At 36.5% G+C, this 8,909-nt stretch overlaps 1 protein-coding gene across 7 annotated transcripts in view; it reads right to left on the bottom strand.

Moving 5' to 3' along the window:
• Nucleotides 1–9: 9 nt before the first annotated feature.
• LOC106873878 (uncharacterized) overlaps nucleotides 10–8,909 on the bottom strand; it is a 375,863-nt gene continuing 366,963 nt past the window's right edge. For all 7 annotated transcript variants that reach the window (XM_052975052.1, XM_052975051.1, XM_052975053.1 and 4 more), the window contains one exon: nucleotides 10–2,113. In XM_052975052.1, coding sequence (XP_052831012.1) covers nucleotides 275–1,369 — 1,095 coding nt within the window. In that variant the 5' untranslated portion in view covers nucleotides 1,370–2,113 and the 3' untranslated portion in view covers nucleotides 10–274. The remainder of the gene's footprint in view (nucleotides 2,114–8,909) is intronic.

Genomic DNA, 8,909 nt, shown 5'->3' with positions numbered 1-8,909 from the left:
TATATATATATATATATATCCATATATATATATTTATATATGCGAGTGTGTGTTTATAATGTCTGTGTATGTCTATCTTTACACAGATACACGTTGCAATTGCATGAGTGTATTTGTTTATACTTATTACATATGAATTATGATGTGAAATGTGAGTCGTTTCATTGACTTCATTTGATGGGAACAATGTATAAATCATCTACGAAGACATTAGAAAGCAATTGAATGACGAATCAACACGACGGAGAATAGAAACAAAGAAACAAACAGGAAACTAATTGCTGGAGTTGTGAGTTGGATTATCTATTTCCAATGCTGTGCCTTCCATGTTGTTATTAGCCGTTGCCAGTTCGTATTCGGAGTGGGAAAGCTTTCGCCGGAAAATATTTACAAAGATTTCGATAAGAGTGCTTCTAAAGGAAGGAGAGAACAAAAGACAGAAAATGAACACGAGGACGGAGTTGAAAAGCGTGAGCAGTTGGGCTGCTGTTGACGTAAGGAATAGTAAAATTAATCCATGTCCTCTCAACTGAAGGTTCTCCTCTAACAAATAGCAGATGTGTTCAGGTGATGTAATCAAGAAAAATGTTATGCAAATTACAGTACTAACGCATGTCATTTCGTACTCCTCAGTAGCCAGCTGACCGAAATAATTGCTTCTGTCTCCTTTGATGATTATTCCCAGAACTACAGCAATATCAAAGACAAGTAAAAGAATTAGCGGAATGTAATAATTAGCTGACATGGAGACCCAAAACCACACCAATTCGTGCATCTTGGGATTGTTTGGATTAATTTGATTGCACAATCCCGAGGTGAAGTAGGCACTCCACATGGCATGTATGTTAATAACTACAAGACCTGTGAAGACCATGGCGATGGCGACCTTTGACATGAAGACATTGCAACGCTCAGTTGCTTTTCTTGAATGCCAAAGAATAATATAACGGTCAATAACCATGCAGACTGCCAACCATGTGGCTGACGAATAGAGAACATTCCAACCGAATTGCCATAAACGGCATAGGGGATCAGAAATGTGAGGAATGTGAGTTAGTTTGCAGTATGTAATTATCCATTCTAGAGCCGGTTTTAAAATTCGAACAAATATATCAATAACGATGAAAACTCGTAAATAGAAGCCTATGGAACACTGGCGCAGATTTGACTGCCGCAGCACCACCAGTGCTAAAGAGTCACTTATCATTCCGAGCGTCAACAGAATTGGCGGGACATACGTTAATATCGGGAGTATGATTTGGTTGTATATTAAGTGCACATTCCCACCGATGTTGGGCCGTACAATGGTGGTATTTGAATCGAGAGATTCTATTGAGAAATTACTGAAAGTTGGGTAAGTTGTTTCCATTTTTGGTTCGAAAGTAACATAAAAGATTCAATCGAAATATTGAGAAAGAGAATGTTAAGATGGAAATACTAGAAAAATGTGAATAAACAATTTTCGAAAAAGTACATTAAACAAACAGACGTGAGAGATAATAATTGTGGTGGGGGTAAACACAGACTAAGTTGCGAGGTGTGTGTGTTGGGAGGGAATGAAACGGAGAGAATTGATTAAAGAATAAAAAGAGAAGAAATGAAAAGAAACCATCTGGAGGGTCAGGTATGGGGACGGGGGCATGCAAATAAAAATAACTATATCAGAAATGAAGAGAAATAAAAAGACGGAAATTGAAGAAAGTGGAATAACAAGAAGGAAAAAAATGAAAAAAAGAAAAAGACAGAGATAGAAGTAATGTTAGAAATGTAAATGTGAATCTGTCAAGTATGCTTGAAAGTCGCTCGTATGACCATTTGTATATGTGTAGGAATTGGCATATTCAGGTGTGGTCATGAAGATCAATAAAATGCAAATTGTTCATTGACTTTTCTAAATGGAAACTAGCATATTCCCATTTGATTTTTTGATCGAATCTTCGATTATTTGAAATTTAAATATTTCAATTTTTAAAATATATTTTTAATAAAGAAAAGTAATGTGTCATATCCAGGTGATGCGTTCAACAGTTCAATGAAGAAAGAATGTTTTTGGTTGGTATGGCGTTCTTTCAGTTAAGTTTCCTGAATGATTCTCTTTCTGATGTTAATATCTCTGAAAATATAAAAAGAAAACAAAAAAACTTAGTAAATACATTTGGTTTAAGGAATATTATTTATTAATGGTTCTCAAATAAAAAATAAAATTATATTAAAGGAAAGAAGACAATACAAGAAGGGTTGTATAACGTTTCAGGCAGAGCCGCCATCAAAATGAAAATATAGGGCAACCGGTGTTGAAAGCTGAATAACGTCGTATTAATGATTGAAGAAAAGGCGCAGATAGGGGAACTAAATCGTGATAAAGATAGGGAACGGCATGAGGAAGAGGATATATGGAAGAATCTGGGGGTAGTTTGAAATGCATTGTTCGATTAGCAAAAACATAGGCGTGGTGGGCGGTACTAGAGCTGTACAATTACAATAAAGACGCAAAAACACAAATATAGGCACTCATATGTACAGACACACAGACACATAGGCAATCGCATATATGTGAGGGGTCTAGTCAGTATGTGCATATATATCAGGAGGAAAGTAACCCAAACTTTCAGGCATTGCGTCTAAAGTAGAAAGGATTATTATTGTTGTTGTTGTTAAGAATTTTATCCTTTCCTGGAGACTTCCATTTGCTTGATTTCCTCAGAGTAGGTCTTTCATCTTCTGCATTGATACCATACCCTCCCACTTTTGCTCATGTAAGGAGTCTAAGTCTGTAGATATTCTATCAATCCAAGGCGCCTTTTCATTGTGTGATTTTTCTTCTGCCCAAATTTTATTCCAAAATTCCTTCACTTCTTTTGATGGGACAGACTTTACTGTAACTGGTATTTTCCCTATCTTCCTGTAAAACATTTTTGGGGTTATTTTTGAGCCTGTTGTTGTCCTTGAAGAATCTAACGCGTTTTTCATACCTTGCTATGCGGGCAGCTTTAATACATACCTTTTACTTGAAGGCTTCTATGGTGGTATCGATGTTAAATATGGTTTTCATATTATATTTTTTCTTTAATTTTCCAATTTTTGTTTTTTGGTATGCTAGTTTTGTCAAACCTAAGGTTTTTTAAACATTCTATGTCAGACCTAATTAGTTGAATTTGGTGTTGAATACGCTCTTGACAAGTATGCTTTTTGTGGAAATATTGTTGTTTTCTAATCTTTTCACCACACAGAATAGTTGAGATTTTCGCGGAAGCATAGTACAGGTGGTTGAGATCTGTAATATCAACGCCATCAGCTGAAATTATATATTTAAATGCAAAGCGGATTTTGCCAATTTTTTTCAGGTTTTGGTTAGAATTGCGAATTTTTGGGAGAGTGTCGCATTCATTCATATTGGTTTCTATAATTTCCAGCAATTCAATACTGATTTAATTTTTTCAAATCATGTAGTTCTGTGTGACTTTTATTATTATTATTATTATTATTATTATTATTGTCGTTGTTGTTAATACAATCACCATCATCGTCGTCATCGTCATCATCGTCGTCATCATCATCATCGTCATCATCATCATTGTCGTCGTCATCATCATCATCATCATCGTCATCATCATCATTGTCGCCATCGTTGTCGTCATCATCATCACCACCACCATCATCATCATCTACATCTTATGATCACTTCCATCGGCACTCTTTTAATTGACGTTCCTGAACTTTCCGTGGTTCATAATGTCGGTGTCATTGCATTTGTTTTCGTCAGTGTTCTTGCTATTCTCTCAGTTTTGATTTGCTCCATAAGTTCAAATCGAACGTTTATTTGTCAGCTAATTCGAGCTTCTGCAAATGATTTCTGTGTATTTTGTTGAGGAAGTTACAGTGAACGGAGAAATATTAATTCGGGTGCAACAGCCTCGGTACTGATCAAACGTAATTCGAAGGTATATTTTTTGATGCTTTTAAAATTCAAGCTGCATATCGTGTCATGTGATGCAAAAGAGAGGAGAACAGAACGAACTGGACGGTTATGGAAAGTGTGGTGGAATTTACATTGTGATTAAATCGACAGTTCCCCACATTAAGAACCAGCAGCAAAAATAAAATCAGTAGAAAGAATTATTTCTAATGTTGGCTCAAGGCCAACGATTTTGAGGTGAGGTGCGTGTCGAAAACGTCAGCCTCACGGCTTGAGTTCTTTGTTTTAAAGGAGCCGGAAGAATAAATGGCAAAGTTGAACTTAGAGAAATTTGATTTTGAAGTGAGGGGCGATTCGAATGCATCAGTCTCACGGCTTGAGTGGAAGTTTGTTTTAAGGAAGCCGAAAGAAGGAATGGCAAAGCTGAACACGGCGAAATTTGAATTTAGAATGAAAAGAGACGCAAGAAATACCATTAAGCGGCGAGCTGGCAGAAACGTTAGCACGCCGGGCGAAATGCTTAGCGGTATTTCGTCTGCCGCTACGTTCTGAGTTCAAATTCCGCCGAGGTCGACTTTGCCTTTCATCCTTTCGGGGTCGATAAATTAAGTACCAATTACGCACTGGGCTCGATGTAATCGACTTAATCCCTTGTTTGTCCCTTCTACGTTTAGCCCCTTCTGGGCAGTAAACAAATAAGAAATACCATTAAGCATTTTTTTCAACGTGCTAATGTCTCTATCAATTTATCGTTTTCAATAGAAGGATTAACACTAAGTGTAATATGTGCAAAAAGATTTTCAGAAGCTAAAGCAGTAGTGGCTCAAGCAATAGCAGCGGAAGTATTTTAACGTCAGCACTATCAAAGAACTAAAAGAACGATTTTTCCCGACGTTTATTATGGAACCTGGAGCTAGTATACTACATCTGACTGTCATACGAAGCACTACCCTCAGTAACATCTCTACCACATCCGATGTACCTGCCAGTACTACAAGCAGCAAAAGGCAACTACGATGGTAACATTAGCATAAGGGCTACAGCAAGAGCGCTACAATTGACACAATAATAGTTGTACAGAACTGTAGAAAGGAAAGGATGACTAACACTGATGAGGACTAATGAAACGTTTATAAGCACATTTTTCTAAGTTACCACAGAAAATTGATCCGTGTAATCCGAACTAAGATCGGTGTGTAACTCTTATTACGTGGTAAAAAAGAGAAACCAAGAAAAACGAAACAAAAACATTTATCTCCGTTTGGTATAATGATAATGAAATGTTGCTACGTAAAAGCGCGTAGCCTGGGAGCGGCTTGTAAACAACACTTGCATAACGATATCATGTCCTTTGATGTAGATGTGTTATCTACATCAAAGATATAATATCAATATTCAAATATATTTTCTTTTTTACTAGCCGCTTCCAAGTTACGCAGTTTTACGCAACAAATTTCTTTAAGCAACAATTTTCGGGATGCAAGTAATCTTGATTGTTCTCGTGAACCATCAAATACTGAAGAGACGATAGAAAATATTGGAGATAGCACTGCGTAGTATTTAAAAACCGAACAATCTATTCCCCCTAGAGCTATCACCAGGAAAACGATATCCTATTAAGGAATAATATCTACATTCGTTTGATAAACATCGTGGAAAACGCCCTAAGGGATCTGACAAGTGTCTCAGACAAATATCAAACTATGTCTTAAAGGGTTGGTGCAAGATGCTATTTTACATGTTTTTATGTACAAATTAACAGAGCCGAGAAATGTATAAACACAACAAGAAACATACATGCATGGAAATGCGCGCGCACACACACACACACACACACACACACACACACACACACACACACACACACACACACACACACACACACACACACACAAGTGATAAAGGATCAATCTGTTGAAAGATTTGTAGTAGAATGGATTATTTCCATTGTGCTTTAGGTGGTGGTGTGGTGGGAAAATCAAACAAGGATAGAAAATGGTTGAAAAGAATATTGTTTTGCTGATGTGAATATATCAGAAATTTATGATATGAAATTCTAAGGTTCTACTGAAGTCTGCTTCAAGAGTGATTCCATCCAAATTCTTCAGGTAAAATAATTTTTCGACTTAGTATTTGCAAAGAATGAAAGCTTTTTCGATGCTGATAGTAAATTGTCTTTTATTCTTAATGTTATTGCAAAAAGCTTGGTATTATGTCATTCGCTGTATGGCGGCGAGCTGGCAGAAACGTTAGCAGAAACGGGCAAAAATACCTAGCGGTATTTCGTTTACGTTCACGTTCTGAGTTCAAATTCCGCCGCGGTCAACTTTGCCTTTCATCCTTTCGGGGTCGATAATTATGCACCAGTTGCGTACTGGGGGTCGATCTAATCGACTGGCCCCTCTCCCCCAAAATTTCGGGCCTTGTGCCGAGAGTAAAAATGATAATATCATTCGCTGATCATATTAGTCGAGATATCGAATGACAAAATTAATGTTAACATAACTTGTGTGGTGGGAATGAATGTTACGTAGGAAATGAACAATGACTGCCGAGTAAGTGAAGTTTGTTCCTGTTCATGGTGTGTGCGTGTATGTGTGTGTGTGTGTGATTTATAAAGTATGTGTATTAGCCCAGTTTACGTTATATCACAGTGATTCAACAGGTAACATTCTACATTTGATGGCTGGTGTTAAACTGGAATTTAATAAGAAATCAACAAATATTTATGGATTCAGGTGTAGTTAAACGAACAATTGGTTATCTTGTAGAATTTTGAAATTTCTTCTGCGACTGTAACTTCAATAAGAATCAATTTTCAAAATAGGTGACTCAAATATTTTGTAAATGCTCGATGCCATGATGTGTTAAACTGTCTATTTGCCTTAAGAAAGAATCTCTCGCGATCGTATTTAATACTTCCCATTAACAACCTTATGAAGTGCTCCGAGCGCTGTTCATATGAACAGGGCACTTCGTTTGAAAGCCCTGAAATCTGAGAATTTTCAAATAGTTGGATTATTCATATGACGAAGACATTATCGGCCACCATCAAATGTATATCATCGTTATAATGGAAAGCTTGACTTGAAAATGGATGTTTGAGTTACCACAATATTGTATTACGCTTCGTTTTAGTGACGGTAAAACTACACAAATAATAATTAAAGCGTAGAAATGTTGGATCTAAGTAGGAACGTCGTTTCTTTTGCATTAAGGAAAAGGGGGGAAAAACCTTTCCAAATTTAAAGAGGCTCGGGATATTAAGCGTATCTAGTTCAATATTAGCAACAGATAGGGCAGTAAGTTGGCAGAATCGTTAGTGCGGCGGGCAAAATACTTGCTGGCAATTCCTGCGTCTTTACGTTTTGAGTTCAGATTTCGACGAGGTCGACTTTTCGTTTCATATATACGGGGTGGATAAAATGAGGACCAGATGAATACTGGGGGTCGATGTAATCGACGTCACTCCTTCCCTGAAATTCCTGGCCTTGTGCCAAAATATCAAACTAATATTAACCAAAGATAGGGCGGCGAGCTGACGGAAACGCACGCTGGTCGGACAAAATGCTTAGCACGGTTTCTTCCGAATCTTTACGTTCTGGGTTTGAATGCCGCAAAAATCTTCTTTGCCTTTGACTGTTTCGGAGGCGATAAAATAGGTACCAGTGAAATACTGAGGTAAATGCAATTGATTTCTCTCTTCTCAAATTTCAAGTCTCTCTTCTCAAAGTCAGGTGTATTCAATGGCGTCCTTTGTCGGCTTCGGTCATTGGAAACCGTGCTGCGGCACCGCCTTGAAAAACTCTTAACCGACTGCATTTCTTATATTTTTATAAGCCTGGGACTTACTGTATTAATCTCATTGTATCGGTGTTTTTTTGATGAACTGCTACGTTACAGGAACATAAAAAAAACAACATAGGTTGCGTAGGTTGCCAAGCGGCGGTGAAGGACACCCCTACACACATACATACATGCACGTACACACAAAAACACATATGGAGACACAGACCCATACATAGTCACACAAACCCATAAGCATAAACACACTCAAACATTCACATACAAAGAGACAAACACATGAATGTGCAGAATATATATATATATATATATATATATATACATATATATATATATATAGTATGGTATATAGTATGGTATTATCCGAACAATTCCCAAAACAAGGTGATTAAAAATCAAAAAAAGCAACACGGATTTTTAAAGATTATTGCAGTACGCACGTTTCATGCAACTCCATTTATTTCAGTAATGCGAGCATTGCATTAAATTTAAAATGCCGAGCAATCTTCAGCTGCACAAGGATACAGAAAATTTACTGAAATTTCATTTCAGCAGAATGGACATATTACTGTGGTAACAACATGTAAACAATCTAAGTGGGAAAGAAGAATATAAAAAAAAAACACATCTTGACATAGCCAAAGCTAGCAGGCTATATATATATATATATATATATATATGAATTATATATATCAAGTGAGGACGATATTGTGTACTCAGTCTTTTCTTTACAGGATTTTCATAATTTCTTCGGATTTCTAGCTCTCGAAATGTGAGTGTTACACATTTTTGTCAGTCATTTTGTACTTTACATCATATCACACATTTTCATGTTTTTTTCCCTCTTCTTTTTTGGGATTTTCTTTGTTTCCAATTTCGTCGCTACTTTTCTCTCACTTATACATTTTTATACCTACTATATTACTACTTTTAAGTAAACATTTTTCCATGAAATCAGTTTTTCATTTGCCGAGTAGATGATTATGAGTGTAAAGACATAGAAATGCATGGCGAAACAATAATAAGCTGAATATTTAATGTGCATTGTTTTCTGTGTACATTGTGAAGATAATATGCTTTAGGTCTGTTGGCTTACAAGACTGTAATCCACTTGGAGTTAAGGTCACTTAAATGATCATTATTTCCATCGTTCTTGTGACTTAATGGAATACATACATACATATATATA

This window comes from Octopus bimaculoides, chromosome 20 (genome assembly GCF_001194135.2).
Source record: "Octopus bimaculoides isolate UCB-OBI-ISO-001 chromosome 20, ASM119413v2, whole genome shotgun sequence".
Taxonomy (NCBI): Eukaryota; Metazoa; Mollusca; class Cephalopoda; order Octopoda; family Octopodidae; genus Octopus; species Octopus bimaculoides.
Note: the sequence above shows the minus strand (reverse complement) of the source record. Positions and strands in the feature narration are given on the sequence as shown.